This window comes from Cygnus olor (assembly GCF_009769625.2).
Source record: "Cygnus olor isolate bCygOlo1 chromosome W unlocalized genomic scaffold, bCygOlo1.pri.v2 SUPER_W7, whole genome shotgun sequence".
NCBI classification, from domain to species: domain Eukaryota; kingdom Metazoa; phylum Chordata; class Aves; order Anseriformes; family Anatidae; genus Cygnus; species Cygnus olor.
In genome coordinates, this window is record NW_024429078.1 from 1,986,613 (window position 1) to 2,007,590 (window position 20,978).

A 20,978-nucleotide genomic window follows, 5' to 3' on the forward strand; every position below is an offset into this window, starting at 1 on the left:
GAGAAGGCTCCGGGGAGACCTCATTGCGGCCTTCCAGTACTTGAAGGGAGTGTATAAACAGGAGGGGGAACGCCTGTTTACATGTGTTGGTAGTGATAGGACAAGGGGAATGGTTTTAAACTAAGACAGGGGAGATTTAGGTTAGATATTAGGAGGAAGTTTTTCACTCAGAGGGTGGTGAGGCACTGGAACAGGTTGCCCAGAGAGGTTGTGGATGCCCCATCTCTGGAGGCATTCAAGGCCAGGCTGGATGCGGCTCTGGGCAGCGTGCTCTAGTGGTTGGCAACCCTGCCCAGAGCAGGGGGGTTGAAACTAGATGATCTTTAAGGTCCTTTTCAACCCAGGCAATTCTATGATTCTATGATTGGCTCCCTGAAGAAAAAGCATGAAAGGTGTAATTATTAATAGTTTCTGAGGTAGGGTTCCCAAAGTATGGAGTTGACGGCAATGCTGAGTACAAATACCGGATTAGTCTCATGGCCGGTAATTTTATCATATCGTGAGCCAGCGTTACACAGCACAGCAAAATAATAACCCTATACCGACCCCCAGAAGTGATAAGCAACACGACAGGGAACACATACATTACGTAATGTGCTATATAACTCAGTTCGGAAAGCAGGTACAGCAGACTTGAGATCACAAAAATCGGCATTGTGATTAGCAACTGTTAAACTGATGTAATGCTTATAAGAATCTTGTTTTAACATGCTCTAGTCAGATCTGTTGTTATCTCAACCCTTCGTGCCCCACATTGGGTGCCAAAAGGACTGTTGTGGTTTAACCTGGCCAGCAGCTAAGCACCACACAGCCGTTCGCTCACCCTCCCCCCTCCCTCTCTGGGATGGGGGAGAGAAACGGGAAAGTGAAGCCTGTGGGTTGAGATAGAGACAGTTTATTAGGACAGAAAAGAAAGGAAAATAATAATAATGGTAATAGTACTACTACTAACAATGTGTACAAACAAGTGATGCACAATGCAATTGCTCACCACCCGCTAACCAATACCCAGCCTGTCCCTGAGCAGCCGGCCCCCCCACCCCGGCCAGCCACCCCTATATATTGTTCAGCATGACGTCAGATGGTATGGAATACCCCTTTGGCCAGTTTGGGTCAGCTGTCCTGGGTCTGTCCCCTCCCAGCTCCTGCTGCACCCCTAGCCTGCTCGCTGGCAGGACAGAGCGAGAAGCTGAAAAGTCCTTGGCTTGGTGTAAGCACTGCTCTACAACAATTAAAACATCAGCATGTTATCAGCGCTCTTCTCATTCTAATCCAAAACATAGCACCCTGCCAGCTACTAGGAGGAAAATTAACTCTATCCTAGCTGAAACCATGACAAGTTTTTATTGTCAGAGATAGGTGTTGTTAGCCCTATGCTGGGGATGGGACAGTATTGGATGCTGGTGGGAAACCACGTGCGTTTAGCCATTGTGCCGTTTTGCTCATATAGAGCACGTGAAATGCAGTGCTTTGAGAGCAGAACAAACAATCCTTATGATTATGTTATAACTACACACAACTGCATAACCTCTGCATCTCATGTGGATTACTGATCAGGCCACAGGTCTCTCCAGTACAGTAGACACAGTCCCCAGTCTCTTCCCTGAAACCTTTTTCTCCAGCTGTAGCAAACTCTGCTTGTGTGTAATGTTCATCACCTTGTTCATGTGTTGTCCAGCAGGTACAGCCAGACAACAAGGAAACAGAAATGCCTATGGTATGTTCCCACCTTGCTGTGTGCTTGTATTGCGTGGTATTTGTAAAATGCTGCTGGGGTGTTTCCAGAGGTAACATTCCTCTGAGTACAGAAAATCATAGGTGATGAGTGAACTGCAGGGTGAGGGAAGCAATCCCTTGCTTCTTCCAGGGTAAAGGGCTTTCCCATATCATAAGGACCTTTACTGTTGGAAAGGTTGGGTGTGAGAAAGTTTCAGTCCTGCCAGTAAGAGAGGGTATGTAACAAGAAATCTGGGTAATCAAATGTCTTTTTGAGGGTAAAAAGGGTGTGGTAGGAGTCAGACTACATAAAGTGCTTGGTTTCATCCTACCAGTGAGCAACTTCCCCAGCACAGCCTTGCAAGTCTCCAGTTACCTAATTTTGTGGTGTGTCCTAGTCCTGCAGTCGCCAGGAATGGGGACATGGATGCAAAAGATGACCATCACCTAAGCCTCTGGGTTTTCCCTTGTAGGTAATGCACCAAAACTTCCCAGCGTCTCAAGTGCCCAATAACACCAGCTGCGCAAAGCGGTCAGGTGGCCCTGCTCCTGACATACAACAGGCCCTCTCCGCTAGCGAGAGGCAGTGCGTAGACACCGTCGTCAACATGGGGTACTCGCCTGAGAACGTCCTGAAAGCCATGAAGAAGAAGGGACAGAACATAGACCAGGTAAGAGCTTTTCCAGGAAGAGAGAAACCTTTGAGTGGGTGCTGATTCTGCTGAGAAACAGCCTTAGCTTTGCAAAATGGAGGGGGAGGGCACTTTATTCTAACAGTGGATTGCAGAACTGCCCCAGAAGTTTTCACCTGGCAGAAAAGGCTTCCCAAACCAAGGAACATCTGCATAAATTTCTGTTAATCTGCTTGTTGTGGTTTAGCCCGGCTGGCAGCCAAACACCACACAGCCATTCGCTCACCCTCCCCCCTCCCTCTCCGGGATGGGGGAGAGAAACGGGAAAGTGAAGCCTGTGAGTTGAGATAAAGACAGTTTATTAAGACAGGAAAAATAATAACAATAATAATAATAATAATAATAATAGTATTAATAGTAATAATGTGTACGAAATAAGTGATGCACAATGCAATTGCTCACCACCCGTTGACCGATGCCCAGCCTATCCCCGAGCAGCCGGCCCCCCCCACCCCGGCTAGCCACCCCTATACATTGTTCAGCATGATGTCAGATGGTATGGAATACCCCTTTGGCCAGTTTGGGTCAGCTGTCCTGGGTCTGTCCTCTCCCAGCTCCTGCTGCATCCCTAGCCTGCTCGCTAGCAGGACAGAGAGAGGCTGAAAAGTCCTTGGCTTGGTGTAAGCACTGCTCTACAACAATTAAAACATCAGCATGTTATCAGCGCTCTTCTCATCCTAATCCAAAACATAGCACCCTGCCAGCTACTAGGAGGAAAATTAACTCTGTCCTAACTGAAACCAGGACACTGCTGCAGTCAGCACAGTCTTCCTAGGAGTCACAGAACAATCCTTGGGAAGCTTGGTATGGATCCATGCCTTTAGTGCTGCGTGACCAAAAAGCAAAGCACCTTCCCTTTTCTGAGCACAAGGGGTTACTCTGATGATGCCTCTCCCTGTAGAGAGATGGGCCCCTGCAGGCTTACTACAGCCATGAAAGGCTCGTGAGGCACCAGTGACTGACTTTTTGTGTGCTCTGACTGTGGTGCTTCCTGCCATGTGTTGCCTCAAACGCTTGCTAAAACCATGTCACGGAGCATAAAGCGTGGCGGGGTGAAGTGTGGCTCTGGGTCTTGGATCAGCTTCAAACAAAGCAACGTTTTGAAGCCAGAGGAGCGTGGCCAGGCTTTCTGTGCTGGCCCCGTGCTCCCTGTGCGCTGCACAGAGCGTTGCCTTGGCAGGAGGAGCATTCTGGTAGCTCCTGTGCTGTGTAGGATTTGGCTGCTGGTAGAGCTGCTCTGCTTGCCCGCTGCCTATAAATCAAGAGCACTTTAAGCTGTGTGAGGAGCTGTAGTGCCAAACAGAAGGAATGTCCCTTCGGAGGGCAGTTTCAAATCCTGCAGTATTTGCATGCTGCTTTCTATCTCATTCCTAGCACTACCTTTCTCCTACATGTCAGACTTTCACCTCTACCTCTCAAAGCTGAGAATGAATAAGAAATGTGGCAGTAGTTTCTGGGCATGTGAGCTGGGATCTGCAGCTTGCTCAGCAGTATGCTGAGGTGATCTTAAGAAGCTGACTGCTTTCAGATTGCGTTAGCTCTTCTGGCTGAGAGGAAACTAAAAGCTGATGTAGCTTGATTGCTGGCCTACGGTACCACCTTAAAAATTCACAGTATAAAAAGCACTGTTAATCTTAAATTTCTGCCTCCTGAGTGATTCAGAATGGAAGGCTAGAGAAGGAAGGCTGTTTGACTGGAGTGAAAGATGAAGCTGATGGGAGAGCACAAAGACAGAAGGACTTGTTTGCTGTTTTTTTGAACAAGCTCTTGCACAAAGAGCGTCTCAAGATAGAGTAGGAAGAGCTTTGTCTCGGTTCCTGGTGAAGCCTGGGACAGAGTTGTGCTCAGTTCCTCTGCATGTACTGAGGTGCACGACTCTGTGCTGTGAATGCAGCTCTGCAAGCTTCTTTGTTTTGTTCCCTGCAGGTTTTGGATTACCTGTTTGCACATGGACAGCTTTGTGAGAAGGGCTTTGATCCACTTCTTGTTGAAGCAGCTTTGGAAATGCATCAGTGTTCAGAGGAGAAGGTGAGAGCGCCGTGTGCTCCGCAATAGTGAGAATGCACCACGAAGGGGAATTCCAGCACTATGAAGTGGTTGGTGTAATTCTATCTCCATGGTAATGCTGCCTTGTTGTCAAAACTGGATGCCAAAGAACATTCTTGTGGTGATGAAGGGAATATGTTAAAATATTAGATTTCTTCTGCATTGGTTTATTGGTTTATTACCCTTACTCGCATGCATTTTTATGGGGACAAACTCTTTTTAAAGACCCTGCTTATTTTGATGGCAACGTTCTAACCACAGTGTTGTCTTTTGAGCAAGGTGCTCGGTACAGAGAGAGTTAACTTCAGAAGCAGCAAATTATCATCAAAACTCTTCCAGCTTGCCCTGGCTGTAAATTTTCTCCACTGTACAAATACATCTGCCTGCCAAATTGGGTTAGGGCTCTGTCTGAAAGAAGCTGGAAAAAACAGCTTTTGTGGTTTATGGTTTGGCTGCTTTGCCAGCACCAAAGGTACAGAGGCAGGAACAGAGGACAGCAGAACTGCTTTTTAGTGTATGCCAGTGTGAGAAACACTCCATAGCCAATAACTTAGGCTCAGGCGAGGATCTCAGTGAAGTAGCAATTTATTCGCGATTGCAGTGGCGGGTGTCCCACAAGCAGGAGCGCACCTACTGGTTCCAAAACACAGTTTATATACTTTTTGATGACAGGACCCTCCCCTGTTTCCCCACTGAGTGGGTAATCCAGGTTCACAATCTATCTGATGCTTCACAGACAATGCATGGCCTTCAGTTGCCGGCCTGTTAAATTTCAAATTTCTTTTGACTTTTTTTACTGTTTGAAGTGGTAATGTTTCTTCACTTATCTGACTTGACTTGACACCGTGATTTTCACCTAATTGTTCTAAGGAGTCTGGTTGTCTGCATTTTACAAGGTCGCCTGCTAAGTTTTCTTATCACTGCAAGCATATCTCAATACCCCATTCCTTACCTTTAAACAATGTAACTCAATGTAACTAATAAATATCATCCACATTTTGTAACAGTAATTCCTCCTCGGGAGGTTGGAATTGCTCCAAAATCTGTTCTAGAACTTTGCCCAAATAAATCGGTGGCCCTGTAAACCCCTGAGGTAAAACTGTCCATCTGTATTGTTGCTTCCGCCCCATTTCAGGGTCTTTCCAGTCAGAGGTGAATATATCTTTGCTCTCAGGGCCTGAGAGCACCCCTCAAGAAAAAAAGAAAAGGGGGGAACTGTGGGAATAAAGATGTTGTTTTTGCACAGAGTTACATTGTTTAAAGGTAAGGAATGGGGTATTGAGATATGCTTGCAGTGATAAGAAAACTTAGCAGGCGACCTTGTAAAATGCAGACAACCAGACTCCTTAGAACAATTAGGTGAAAATCACGGTGTCAAGTCAAGTCAGATAAGTGAAGAAACATTACCACTTCAAACAGTAAAAAAAGTCAAAAGAAATTTGAAATTTAACAGGCCGGCAACTGAAGGCCATGCATTGTCTGTGAAGCATCAGATAGATTGTGAACCTGGATTACCCACTCAGTGGGGAAACAGGGGAGGGTCCTGTCATCAAAAAGTATATAAACTGTGTTTTGGAACCAGTAGGTGCGCTCCTGCTTGTGGGACGCCCGCCACTGCAATCGCGAATAAATTGCTACTTCACTGAGATCCTCGCCTGAGCCTAAGTTATTGGCTATGGAGTGTTTCTCACAGTATCTTCCTTCACAACTGTTTTCTCCTGTCCTGCATCCACTTATTTGTAACAGTAATACCTCCTTGGGAGGTTGTAATTGGTCCAAAATCTGTTCTAGAACTTTCCCAAATAAATCGGTGGCCCTGTAAACCCCTGAGGTAAAACTGTCCATCTGTATTGTTGCTTCCGCCCACACTTCAGAGTCTTTCCAGTCAGAGGTGAATATATCTTTGCTCTCAGGGCCTGAGAGCACCCCATTAATAACACTGTTATTCCAGTCTAACAATTTACTATTTGAATGCCACATTTCATCATCAAATCCCTTCCCAACAAGTTAGTCCCTGCCTTGGGTACATACAGTAATTGCCCAGAGATCATTTTATCCCCTAGTCTCAGCTTGGTATCCCCCAAAGGTGGCACTGTTATCCCAGCCCCTTCTACCCCCATCACTTTTAGGGTTTCATTAGTTAATTTAATCCCTGATACTTTATAGGCCAGTAATGACCTAGCTGCCCCAGTGTATTGGGTTTGATGGTAAGGTTCTGGGGGGGCTGCAGTGGCATCCCCCGCGAGGAGAATCCAGAAGCCTCCCCATGGCAGATAAGGGACAATTTCATCCAGCCCCAAAGGGGCCCACTGCTGCCCAGAGCCAAGCCATGAGCAACACAGTCCCTGCCTCTGTGAGAGCACATCCAAGAAAACTAACAAACAAACAAACAAAAACCTGCTGCTCAACAGCAGCTGGGAGAGCAAGGAGTGAGAAACCTCCCCGCAGACACCAAAGTCAGCACAGAAGGAGGGGGTGGAGGCGCTCCAGGCGCCGGAGCCGAAGCCCCCTGCGGCCTGTGGAGAGGCCCCTGGTGGAGCAGGCTGACCCCCCGTCCCCCCCCTTCTCGATACTTGGGAAACTGACCAAACACCACAGCCAATATACCAAAACTTCTAGACTGTTACTTAGATAATGCCTACATCCTCTTTCCCTGCTCATTCAACTTTCCCAACTCATTCAAAAAACAGCTCTGTCAAGCATTACATACCACACCTTTAACACCTTCAATAACCCTTTTTAACACTTCTTTTTATCTTTCTCCAGCCTGTACTTTCACCAAATGCTCTGTCAGGGGCCAACATAATTCCATACCTTTCTTCCTCCAGGATGCTGAAACAACATATCAGTATACCATATTTCATCCCATTTTCCTTCTCTCCTCCTTCTTCCACTCCGGATATTCCTACCTGAAGTGGCCAGCCTGGCCACACTTAAAACATCCCATCAAAGCCTGTCCCTGCTAGGATTCAGGCCGCAACACGGGTAGCTTTCCTTGCCTGCCATTCCTTCATCTCTCTTCCTCTCCTTTCCATCCTGGCCCTGACTCCCCATGAAGATTTTCTTCCTCTTTCTCCAACCCTCTGCCTGACTACCTGCTACACTGTCAATACCATTAGTTTCGCTCTCTGCTTTTCCTTCTCATCTCCCCTCCTGACACACACCTTCAGGGCCTCCCGCAGGAGGGCCCCCCAGTGACTGTTCACTACATCCCCCCACCTTCTGGAGCATTTTCTGTGTATCTGGCCAGGCTTTAATCACAAAATGAACTTTCAAGAGCCCTTGGGATACCGGGTCTTCAGGATTCATCCCCAAGTACTTTCTCATTCTGACCCCAAGTCTCTCATATGATTTCTGTGTTGCACACTATTATTATTCCAGCCAGGATCGGCAAGTGGGTATTTCTGCCCTGCCGGTATTACCCCTGGTCCTGGAGGATGAGCTCTTTCCCATTTTTGTATAGCAGCTCTCCTCCTGATCATTCCCATTTCTTTCCCTGTAAACAACATATTTATATACATAATTCCCCCCCAAGAGTATAATTTAAGTCGTAGGAACTGGTCTAATAGCCTGATGGGGTCCTCAATTAAAGACTTCATCTTCTTCTTAAAACCCCTAACACCTCTCTGCTGGTAAGGAGAGGGGGGAGTTCACCTAAGAGGACACACAGTTAGCGTTAGTACTGTTAGTATCAGGGAAGGCAAAATTCTCAATCTCTCTTCTACCTTGTTCTAATTCTTGCCAGAGCCTAGAGTACGCTCCTTCTCTAGGGACAGTGTTAATTGCAGTCCCTGTCTCCCTTCCTGGAGCGACTGCTGCTGCCACCGGTGCAATATTAGGATTATAGGGAGCATAACTTGGCTCCTTCTCCGAAAAAGGAATCTTATTGTTTACACATAAATTTAAAGCCTGAATTTTCATCAGGCCCGTATTTTGGCCAAAATACTGCTGTTTCCTTAATTGGTTCTTTTGTCCAGACTAATACACAATATTTAACCATTTTTTTTTCCTTTTATCATCTCCTCTAATTTTGAGATTATTTTTCCAATTTCTTATCATTCTTCAGGAAGAACTGTCGGTAGGCACTCCCCCAGGGATATCTCCCTGTCCCCTGGAACTCATATTTCCCATTTTTCCTAGCCCTTGTCAGTGTGCTGCTACAGAAATTTCCCTCCTGCAGGGTACCACACACTAACGTTCCGATTCTGGAAAATGGGGGTGTACTGCCAAGCACTTCCCTGTGCAAGGGCTACCGCACACCTATGAGTTTACCAGATTCCCTGGTGTACTTCCAAGCACTTCCCTGTGCAAGGGCTTACCGTACACCAAATTTCCCGAGACTCTTCCTTTCTCTCTCTTTTCTCATGCTTCATCCGTCTCTGGCTGCGCCCCTCGTGGAGCTACGGAACCGCGGATCAGGACTCCACACTCGCTTCGTACAAAAGTACGTTTCAATCACACGTCACACAGAGTCTCACCCGACCCCCAAGGCAATACTTAATATTTCTTACCTTGGTCTGTGCACAGAGTTACCGGATCAATTCTTAACCCCGGAGTGCCTACCTTCTTCCCTTCCCCAGTACTTCATGGATCCTGCCTCTTTAATCAGTCTCGGGCCCTCTGTCAGCTCTCCGCAGAACCGCCACCGTCGATGCACAGGACTGCTGAAATCAGCGGGGCATGCCTTCCTGCTGCTGCGGTGGTGGGGCTCCCCGGTAGGTGACTGGCTCCCGGACGAGCCCCCAAATTGTGAGAAACACTCCATAGCCAATAACTTAGGCTCAGGCGAGGATCTCAGTGAAGTAGTAATTTATTCGCGATTGCAATGGCGGGCGTCCCACAAGCAGGAGCGCACCTACTGGTTCCAAAACACAGTTTATATACTTTTTGATGACAGGGCCCTCCCCTGTTTCCCCACTGAGTGGGTAATCCAGGTTCACAATCTATCTGATGCTTCACAGACAATGCATGGCCTTCAGTTGCCGGCCTGTTAAATTTCAAATTTCTTTTGACTTTTTTACTGTTTGAAGTGGTAATGTTTCTTCACTTATCTGACTTGACTTGGCACCATGATTTTCACCTAATTGTTCTAAGGAGTCTGGTTGTCTGCATTTTACAAGGTCGCCTGCTAAGTTTTCTTATCACTGCAAGCATATCTCAATACCCCATTCCTTACCTTTAAACAATGTAACTCTGCAAAAACAACATTATTATTCCCACATGGACATACACATACAGCTACTGATGAGCTTGCAAACAGAGGAACAACAGTGTGAAGATAAGGGAAGTGACAGTGTTTGGGAAACACATTTGCTAGTGGCTTAACCCCCTGTTGTGGTTTAGCCCGGCTGGCAGTCAAACACCACACAGCCGTTCGCTCACCCTCCCCCCTCCCTCTCCGGGATGGGGGAGAGAAACGGGAAAGTGAAGTCTGTGAGTTGAGATAAAGACAGTTTACTAAGACAGGGAAAAGAATAACAACAATAATAATAATAATAATAGTATTAATAGTAATAATGTGTACGAAATAAGTGATGCACAATGCAATTGCTCACCACCCGTTGACCGATGCCCAGCCTATCCCCGAGCAGCCGGCCCCCCCCTCCACCCCGGCTAGCCACCCCTATATATTGTTCAGCATGACGTCAGATGGTATGGAATACCCCTTTGGCCAGTTTGGGTCAGCTGTCCTGGGTCTGTCCCCTCCCAGCTCCTGCTGCATCCCTAGCCTGCTCGCTAGCAGGACAGAGAGAGGCTGAAAAGTCCTTGGCTTGGTGTAAGCACTGCTCTACAGCAATTAAAACATCAGCATGTTATCAGCGCTCTTCTCATCCTAATCCAAAACATAGCACCCTGCCAGCTACTAGGAGGAAAATTAACTCTGTCCTAACTGAAACCAGGACACCCCCAAATTGGAAATGACTGCTCTCCTGGTTGTCTGTTTTAACCTGGTTTTCCCCTCTGGAGTGGAGGCACTGTAAGTAGCAGAGGGTTCATAAAAATTTGAGTTGATTTACTAGTTGTCACTGTTTTAAGTGCTTGGGAAGGATTTGTTTGGTGTTGGTAGTATAGCACATGGTGTTGTGGTGGCTTTACCCCGCTGGGCAGCTGAACTCCACCACAACAGCACTCTTACTCGCCTTCCTCAAAAGAAGAGGGGGAGAAGAAACTATCCTTCCCCTTTCCCAGCTTTTATTGCTGCGTGACATCACATGCTATAGAATATCCCTTTGGTTGGTTTAGATCAGCTATGTGATGTCCCCTCCCCACCTCTTGCCCACCCCCAGCCTGCTGGCTCTGGGGGCCTTGGAGGAAGTCCTGATGCAGTGCCAGTATTGTGCAGCAATAGACACAACACTGGTGTGATACCAATGCTGTTCTAGCTACAAGTGCAGAGCACAGCACTGTGTGGGCTGCTGCAGGGAAAGTTAACTCCATCCCAGCCAGACCCAGTACAAGTGTCCAGTAGGATTTTTCATAATAGCCCCATTTTGCCCTAGATCTGAAGAGTCATTTTATAGTGAGGGCTGTTGTACTGTTCCCAAAGTCAAAGTAACTTGAAAAATCTTCATATGCAGCTGGAGCTGCTGGATGGGGGAGCAAAGTGATATTAATCAACCTTTCTGGGAGTTTGAATTGGGCCAGGCTGATTAATTTCTACTGAGAGAGACTACCCCAGACTAGGCTTTGGTGTGTTTACTGAAGAGGGTTTGGGAGATGCAGGACTGCAAATGCTGGGAACTGAAAGTGGGGCCCAGAGGGCTGCTGCATGCAGAGCCCTGCCGACTCTTGTTGGAGTGGATTTGCTTCAAACTGAGTGTGTATGGACTGTGCATGGGAGTGGGATTGTCCCCATGGGGTGCCCAGTCACTGAAGACCGTCTTTGTGCTAAACCCCAGCTCTGAGTAAGACTGAGCCCTGATCTTCTTTTCTCTTGCAAATAATCATCTGTCTCTTTCAGATCACAGAACTTCTCCAACTAATGAGTCAGTTTAAAGAAATGGGCTTTGAACCAAAAGACATTGAGGAGGTCTTATTATTACATAACAATGACCAAGACAATGCTTTGGAAGATCTAATGGCCCGTGCAGGAGCCAGCTGAAAACACATTCCTGGGATCTCCCATGCCAACTTCACATCCAATGTGACTTGCTCTCGGCAGGAAGGAGTCCAGCTTTTCACACACATGGGAGAGTGACTGAGCAAGCCTACCTGCGTGCATCACTCCAGCATTTCTCTTTCCACTGGGAGACAACTTTCTTTCTTAAATTTAATTTTTAAAGTGTCCTTTCCTAAGTTTCCTTTTTTTCCAGCTTGGCCACGGAGAGTTTAAACTGCCCAGCCGCTACTGGAATTGTACATAGGCAGAGACCGGAGTGGTTCCTCCCACTGTTGCAGTGGAGTTGGAATACGAAGTTGGTTCTGAAACCTAGGATACTTTGGTTCTTTGAAGCTGCTTTCATGGTGTCTGCTTGTACTGAATTACTTGACTGTGTCACAGTCCAAATTAACTGGTTAAATTTGACCTTTAGTGCAATGGAATTTAATTTTTTGGTTGAAAGTTAGCCTATAACTTAGTAAAAACACTGGATCAGAAACTGTCGCTATGCATAAAGAGAAGCTGTTCCTCTTGTGATTTTTTTTAACCCATGCATCCAACACTTCTGCCAGACACGAGTGTCCAATGCTGAGCGGTGGAGCTTGGAACAGGTAAGCTGTTACCTGTTCACTTGGAACAGGTAAGCTGTGAACTCGACCTGGACCTGCAACTTCTGTTGGTTCTTGAACCCGAAGGCAGAGAGCTGGGGCTCAGTATTCTTAATCCCCCAGGTTTGTAGGATATTTAAGAAAATGTTCTGCTAGGAAATCAATCATCTTTTGTTTTAAATAATACTCAGTGTGATGCAGGAGGTTTCTTTCAAGCACTTTCTTTAAAACAAATATACTCACTGCATTAGTTCCATTTTCCACACTGCTGTAGAATTACATAATAACATCTAGTACTAGAAATCAGGTTTTGGGTTGTTTTTGATAGTACCGAGTATTATGTTGTACATTGTTCAAGTTCTAAATACATAAAATATCATCAGTCTTGAGGAATCTTTAAAGTAATTTGCTAAATATTTTGATTCTGCAGAAGAACAACTAATAAACCCCTCAAATGTAGCTCCCAGTGGCATGGTTCCCATCTCTCATGCTCTTTGGCTTCAACACATGAAGAACTTGCTAGATCCTGCAAGCCTAGGTGCTGCCTGCTCCTGTGGGCACGCACGAACATGGTCTGTGTTGGGCAGAGCTACCAGAGGTCTCCAGGCAGGTGGCTGCAGTGGTGGAAGGTGCTGCTTTTTTTTTTTCCTGTGGCTTATTCTTGTTTTTTATTAAAAAAAAACAAAACAAAACAAAACAAACAAACAAGCCTAGGGATCCAAACTCATATCAGAGCATGGAGTTGGGAGCATCGGACTTTGGGAGGGGAAAACAGCTCAGCTCCTTGCCTTGGTTCAGATTTTCAGTAGGAGGTTTTGTAGTTCATCGGGACCCTGAAGGAGATGGCATCAGTCTCCATTATGCTATTAACTTCGTACAGCCAGAACATCTCCTCTGGGGCCGGTGTTAACTCCAGGAATTCTGTGAGGAGCACAACAACGTTAATTACATACCTTTAGTTAAAACAAAATGATGTTGAGGAGAGATGTAGCTGTAAGTATCTAAGAGATCTGGAGATGAATGATGAGCAGGACCAGGGCAGACTTCCTTGTGTTGTATCCTGTAGCACTGAGCTTCAACATCTTCCAGTGCTGGGGCTGAGAAGAGCTTGTCCAAGAAGGACATTCACCAGCTGATGGTCAGCAATTAATGTCTAGTTTGGGCTGCCTCTGGGGGTTCAGGTTAATCAGGTGCCCAGCTTTCCTTCCCAGGTGAGAAATGTGACAGTTTGAAACAAGGAAATGGAGTTCTGATCAGTCAGAAAAGCTGGAAAACAACAATAAACCTGCTTTACTGTTACTGCTGTGAGCATTTGGTTGTGTTGCTTGTTTCTGGTTTCTCAGAGTTAATATCCAAACGGGTTCCTGTCTGGTACTAGGCAGTCCTGAACAGGCAAGAAGTCTTGCCAGCGAAGAAACAAAACTACTTAGACCAAACCTCTGAATAAAATCATCTCTTTGGTTAATGTGTGTTATTTTTTTTTTCACAGTCACTGGGACCACACTACAATAACCACTTTGCTTACAGAGGTTGTTTTAGAAGTGAGAGCAGAGACATGAATCTGTGCAGTAGTGACAGGGAGTGGGGATTAACCAAGTGTGGTAGCAAAATGTGATGAGTGTTGGATGTTTTAGGCACCACATGCTGTTAGTTACTCTGCTACTATTGTTTCATGTCAAGGCATGAACAAAGCTCAGTCTGGAAGTGGTGGGGGATGAGGCTGGGGTTCTCCTCTGCTTCTAGGTGGTGAGAAGACGACTTTTCCTGGTCAGTCTTGAGACCTTTGCTTTCCCTTAGGTTCCCAAATCAGCAGATTGATTTACGTACCTAGTGAATGGCACTCAGGTGTCTTAGCTTTGTCAGAGGCTGTTCTGCCTCTGTGCTAGCTGCTGCTGAATGCCGAGATCTGGGTGTCAGGATGAGAAGTGTAGAGGCAAAGCCCAAACTGTGCTGCCCGATGGTGCCTGCTGGGCTCTGCCAGACCCCGTGCACCTGAGTGCTGAAGGGCGAGCTGCTGAAACGTGGAACAACAGGCCAGGGGCCATGGGCATCTCGTGCGAATTCCCAACCCTAGCTGATCTTTTACAATCAAACATTTTTTAGTCATTTTGATCACATTTACTTCAGAACAGATTTTGCCAGAGTTCTGTAGTAAATTGAATTTTATTTTAAATAATGTAAACTATTCAAATAAAATATCAAGCTTCTGCCATGAACATTAATAGTCTTTGTTGCACTTGCATACAAAAGTGAATCCATTTTACTTCTGTATTTGATTGTATGAGGCCAGTCCCTCAAAAATCTTCTGAAAAGACTGCTGTAACAGCAACACAAACAAAATTCACATACATTCTTCACGTTGAAAAGAAAACCATTTGTTTCAGGTGTCAGTGCAAACAGCTGGGAGGAGATGACACTTCGAAACACTGTTAGCACACCTTCACATGAGTTTAAGCAGCGTCTAGGTAATAACCCTAAGAGTGGAGAGAAAAATGGTACCGCTTTCAATAACAGCGCTGGTAGTTTCTGTTGCATGCTGTGAGCCCAGTTTTAGTATCTCCTGGGCATGCAGCAGTTCAATGGTGTCAGTAGCCCTGTTACTGCTAAGGATAGGTGAATTTTCACAGCCAGAGCTGCTTTTATTTTAGCAGAGCCTCACATGCAGCAGGGAATGCAGTATTCTGAGAACAGACTGATAATAAAATCTTGTATCAAACAAGGTACAACCTCATGCGTTACCTGGATGGCTCCAGTTTTAAAAAGACTTCTTGTTGTTGTTTCAAATTGATGTTTTCCAGTGTTCCTAGCCATTCTGTGAGGGACCAAGCAGTTTCTGGGGACTTGTGCTGGGGCTCAGATTTGCCAGGCTTGCTCATGTTTTTCAGGGCAGACAAGACAGGAACTGCACAGGTGGCTCCAGGTTGGTAGCTGGGTTAACTCAGATTTCCTCTGCTGATGGAAATTTTTGGTCGCTCATCTGTTTTGTTACAGCTCCTCTGAAAACACTGAGGTTAGGACATGGCACCATGGTGTTGTGTGAACAGTTCTCCCGTGTGTGCTGCTTTAGAGATGACTGGCTTGGGTAAGAGATGGGTAAAGACTGAACGTACTTTTGCTGAGCTCCTCTTTAAATAAGTCCTCTACTGGGTTAAAGTAGAATCACTCCCCCTGTCCCAAATGTCAATGTCAAATGTACATGCAGGGAAGGTTTTCCCTCTCTTTCCACCCAACTAGCACTGCGTTGCTGGCAGGACCTCTCACTTTCTCGTGACCTGTGCATACATCCTGCAGTCCCACCTTTTCCTCAGCTCCAAGCTAATTTTTGAAAGTGCTCAGCAGCTCTGTGATTGCCTCACTTCTGTGTGCTCACTGAGCAAGGGCTGTTGGAACTACTGCAAGTGCTCACATCTATTTGTGCTTTCAGAAGGTATGAGGACTAACCAGCTGCCATGTGTTCTCCTCACCTTATGCATGGGAAAGCTGTCCCCGTCTCCAGGAGAAGGGGCACTGAGGCTGAGGAGTCTTGCTCCTGAATGCCTCATTTCTCTAAGCAAGGGAGGCTTCTTAAAATGTTACTGGGAGGCCTTGCTTCAGCTGTGACTTGCTGGTGGCCTGGAGCCGGGACACAGGAACCATCTTGAGGTCTCTAAACGCAGAGCCTGGTTACATCTCAGGAGCAAGAAGAACTAAATACCCCCCCTCAAAGATCAGGGCCCTGATGTAGGACTTTCTTCCTCAGGTACAATTGTCACTCCTTCCCTTACACTCCTGTTCCCCAGGGCTATGCTGTGTGATGTTCCTTGCATCAAATACACAACCAAGAGAGCTGTGTAACTGCGACCGCTGTGCTGCTGCTGCCAAACCTGGCTCCTGGGGGTAGCTGTAGAAGCAGGTGGTGAAATTTGCAGCTGGTCAGACAGCAGCGTTCCCTTACCCTTAGCATTTGTGGCTATTGAGCTACTACAGCCATTACTGAGGAAACACTGTGATGGCCGAATATGTTGTGGCAGCCCTAATTTTGGAGTGGAAACACTTGCAGAGTGTTGTTTTAGGCAAGCATGTTTCAAGGTCACTTGTGACTTCAGCAAGTGGCCTTATTTTGTGGTTCATCTGTGGTACATGCAGCAGCAGAGATTTTGCAGGGTTCCAGCTGATCATTCTGTAGTTCTCGACTCAACTACCAGCTTGGTGTAACGGCACTGTCAGCTTCTTAAATCCCACTGCCTATAACTGCACTCTTCTGATGTGATAAATCAATTGTCAACCCAGACCACAAGCACTCTGCAGCTGAGCAGAGCTCAGACATGGCTTGTAGAAGGTGAGCTTTTGTCTTCTTACTCTTGGCACCGGCGTGAAAACAATATGCTTATTAACACGCTAGATGAACCTGTGGTACAAAGTCCCTTGTACATAAGCCTCCTAGTCAGCCGCTCGTTACTTGTGACTTCAGTGATCTTTTTCGGAAGGTCTGGAGCGTTAGCCCCACACAAAGAACAAATGCTCCAGTAGCCATCCTTCTGAAAGCACCAGAACATCTTATCCTGCCTTGATTTTCATTTACTTTTGGTCTAGTTAGTGTACTTAAGCTGTTTCTTCACTTCTGTTTGCAAACGCTTTTCTGGATAGCTTTTGAACATTTCTGTTCAGACCTGAGTCTGACTTCAAAGTGTTGTTTTTTTTTTTTTCTTTCCCCCTCATTTTCTTAGCAGCACAGAAGTGCCTCTAACATGTGAGAAGCTGCTGTGAATACTGTGGACAGGACTGCCTGCCGCTTGGTGAGATATTTAAGCACTTCTGAGCTGTTATTCTTAAGAACGTGGCTTATTGGTATTAAGGTAATACAAAGCTCATGTTGCCAAGTAATCATCTCTTATTTACTCAGAATTCTCTCCATCATTAGCTAAAATATGCACTAATCACAAACCATCAAACCAAAAGCTAGCCCCTTCCCACCCACGCTCTGCAGCACCAAGTGTGGTGAAACGCTAGCTGGCGGTTTCCAAAACTGTTCTTGTGCATGTTTAAGCACAGCAGGTCTAAACTGGTGGAGGTGTTTGCAGGGATGTGTCAGCACTAGGAGAGGCTAAATAGAGCTGAAGCTGGGCTCGCATGGTTTGGATACATTTCGACTTCAGTACCAGGATTTCATCTAGCTTGGTGACGAAATTCTGAAAATCCTGGGAAGGAAGGCAAAAGGAAAGTTTAGGGAACAACAGGAGCAGCAGGTTGGAGACGTTCAGCATGTTTTATATACTGCAGCAGTGCAAAAAAACATGTTTTCCAAGCTACAGTACATTTAATCAGTGTTTCCTTCTTGAAGCTCTGACCCTTATAGACAGCAAAGCTCAATACCTCTAAATACTGAGGTTAACTTAGTCCTCTCCTTTTTTTTTTTTTCTTTTTTTCTTCTGTTGGTGAAATTACAGCTAATATACTGCTTTCAGAAAATAAAAATGTATAAGGTTCCTGCTATCACCTTTCTACACAGGTTAGCTTTTTAAGGGTTAGGTATAGAGACTGGTGATCTGATGTACAGTTTTACAATGTACTGAGCTGTGTTCCAGACACTTCTTGTGTTGCATTTAACAGTCATGAAAATAAATGGTGAGCTGGGCACCTCATTGATCAGACATAATAGCCCATTTTACAGAGAAACGAGAGGGAAGGGATTATTTTGCATCAGGTCATAGGGCTTGTCCAACTGCTGCCTGGCTACAGGTCTGCCAGGTTGCACATGAGAAACAGCAGCAGTGTGTAGCCCAGGCCAAGTGGAACCTCACCTTCCATCATGATGTGGGATGCTGTTGGATAAAATGTGACCTGAAACTCTGATTAAAACTGAAATGGATGCAGTTATTTTTAAGTAGATCTTGTATTAATAATTGTTCTCCAGCTGAGAGCAGAGCTTGCTGCATTTATTCCCAAGTCAGTATCTAAGAAGTTGGGAAGTGTCAGTATCCTTGGGGCTAGGGGCTGCAACTGCTACCACAGAAAAATGAATCATTCACAAGCTCATTTGGCAGAACTCCAGCTATCTTGTGCATTGTATCTTTGTCATTGTATCTTTGTCATTGTATCTTTGTGCATTGTATCTTTGTGTATTTTGGCAGTCCTGGCTATCGGGGGAGGTCCCAGTTGACTGGCGGCTAGCCAATGTGACGCCCATCTACAAGAAGGGCTGAAGGGCAGACCCGGGGAACTATAGGCCTGTCAGTTTGACCTCAGTGCCAGGAAAGCTCATGGAGCAGATTATCTTGAGGGTCATCACGTGGCACTTGCAGGGCAACCAGGCGATCAGGCCCAGTCAGCATGGGTTTATGAAAGGCAGGTCCTGCTTGACGAACCTGATCTCCTTCTATGACAAAGTGACGTGCTTGGTGGATGAGGGGAAGGCTGTGGATGTGGTCTACCTTGACCTCAGTAAGGCTTTTGACACCGTTCCCCACAACATTCTCCTCAAGAAACTGGCTGCTCTGGGCTTGGACTGGCGTACGCTTCGCTGGGTTAGAAACTGGCTGGATAGCCGGGCCCAGAGAGTTGTGGTGAATGGAGTCAAATCTGGTTGGAGGCCGGTCACTAGTGGAGTCCCCCAGGGCTCGGTACTGGGGCCGGTCCTCTTCAATATCTTTATCGATGACCTGGACGAGGGCGTCCAGTGCACCCTCAGTAAGTTTGCAGATGACACCAAGCTAAGTGCGTGTGTCGATCTGCTCGAGGGCAGGAAGGCTCTGCAGGAGGATCTGGATAGGCTGGACCGATGGGCTGATGAGGCCAACTGTATGAAGTTCAACAAGGCCAAGTGCTGGGTCCTGCACCTGGGGCGCAACAACCCCAAGCAGAGCTACAGGCTGGGAGATGAGTGGCTGGAAAGCTGCCTGGCAGAGAAGGACCTGGGAGTACTGGTTGATAGTCGGCTGAATATGAGCCAGCAGTGTGCTCAGGTGGCCAAGAAGGCCAACAGCATCCTGGCCTGTATAAGAAGCAGTGTGGCCAGCAGGTCTAGGGAAGTGATTGTCCCCCTGTACTCGGCTCTGGTGAGGCCGCACCTCGAGTACTGTGTTCAGTTTTGGGCCCCTCGCTACAAGAAGGACATGGACGTGCTCGAGCGAGTCCAGAGAAGGGCGATGAAGCTGGTGAGGGGTCTGGAGAACAAGTCTTACGAGGAGCGGCTGAGGGAGCTGGGGTTGTTTAGCCTGGAGAAGAGGAGGCTCAGGGGCGACCTCATCACTCTCTACAGTTACCTTAAAGGAGGCTGTAGCGAGGTGGGGGTTGGTCTGTTCTCCCACATGCCTGGTGACAGGACGAGGGGGAATGGGCTAAAGTTGCGCCAGGGGAGTTTTAGGTTGGATGTTAGGAAGTACTTCTTTACCGAAAGGGTTATTAAGCATTGGAACGGGCTGCCCAGGGAGGTGGTGGAGTCACCATCCCTGGAGGTCTTTAAAAGATGTTTAGATGTAGAGCTTAGCGATATGGTTTAGTGGAGTACTTAGTGTTAGGTCGGAGGTTGGACTCGATGATCTTGAGGTCTCTTCCAACCTAGAAATCTGTGTCTGTGTGTCTGTGTCTGTTATTGTAGAAATGCTTGTAAATCCTTCCAAAGAACTTCCCTTGAATTACAGGGGAAATATATTTAGTCTTAAACAAATTGGTTTTGTTTTTGATTCTAGACTAAACAAAGCCATAAGAAGGCAGTGGGCAACAGATACTTGAGGGGCTATCCCTAAAATGGCTTTTCCCATTTTATGGAACAAATAAAAATATCTGCAGATATTAATCCATCTGGATAGAGACAGCTGCACAATGTATTGCTTGGGAGACATGAGTTAAGGAGCTGAGGGTTTTTTGGCATACCTTTCAGTGATGCATGTTGCTTTTTTGGGTTTCCCAAGAATGCACGTATGGTGTTCCAGTAGCATATATATAAATTTAGAGAAATTCTGTGTTTCAGATTTCACATAATGTTTCAGCTAATGTTCAAGAACACCTAGAAATGCTCACAAGATTCATGAAATACAAAAGAAAGTTACACAACAAAACTACAACTTTGTGGTAGTTCATCTGTAAAATGAATAATCCTCATTTTTCAACATGAGGTGATAACAAATGCAGTTTCTTCTCCTTTGGTTAGTTAACCAGGGGTAGCTGAACCACATTAGACCACGTGCTCTAATATTAAATTGGGTATCTAAAATTAGGCATTTTACATTCTGTAAGTTTGAGGACAGGGTTTCAGTAGCTGCGGCATTCATCGAGTAGACATCAGGCGTGTAGGAGCTCTGCAGCAGTAAGTAACACTGCAGCGTGCATTTCTTACCCGTTATTGTCTATTGTGTATGATTTTAAAATAGTTTCATAGATAAAATATTTGCTTCATATTTAGTTTATTATTGCTATATTCTACAGTGTTTGGCATTCCAGTGTATTGTAACTTGGAGTATAACAATCTTCTAACTGCAGGTGATGGCATCTGGGGAAACATGTAGTTTCTTCATTAGTATCTTGGTCCCTCAAGGTGTTTCATATAACTCAAATATTTGTCTTGTTTGATTTCTTGTAGACTTTAGCTTGCAGATGGCATCATGCCTTTAGGAATGCATTTGTGAGACAGAACTTGAAAAAGTTCTTGAAAATTTATCCCCATTTTGCTGCCTTTGGCCTTCAGAAGACTGATGAGCTTGCCAAGGTTTCCATGAAAGATTATACCAAACTGGGGGTACACGACATGAATGACCGCAAACGACTCTTTCAGCTCATCAGAATAATCAAAATTATGCAAGAAGAGGAAACCTTAAGAGACTTGAGCAAGCAAGATTTCCA

At 46.0% G+C, this 20,978-nt stretch overlaps 1 protein-coding gene across 2 annotated transcripts in view; it reads left to right on the forward strand.

Moving 5' to 3' along the window:
• LOC121063015 (ubiquitin-associated protein 1-like) overlaps window positions 1–12,163 on the forward strand; it is a 70,207-nt gene extending 58,044 nt beyond the window's left edge. For both annotated transcript variants that reach the window (XM_040543322.1, XM_040543323.1), the window contains 4 exons: window positions 1,682–1,717; window positions 2,190–2,387; window positions 4,335–4,436; window positions 11,416–12,163. In XM_040543322.1, the coding sequence (XP_040399256.1) occupies window positions 1,682–1,717; window positions 2,190–2,387; window positions 4,335–4,436; window positions 11,416–11,556 (477 nt within the window). In that variant the 3' untranslated portion in view covers window positions 11,557–12,163. The remainder of the gene's footprint in view (window positions 1–1,681; window positions 1,718–2,189; window positions 2,388–4,334; window positions 4,437–11,415) is intronic.
• Window positions 12,164–20,978: the final 8,815 nt, after the last annotated feature.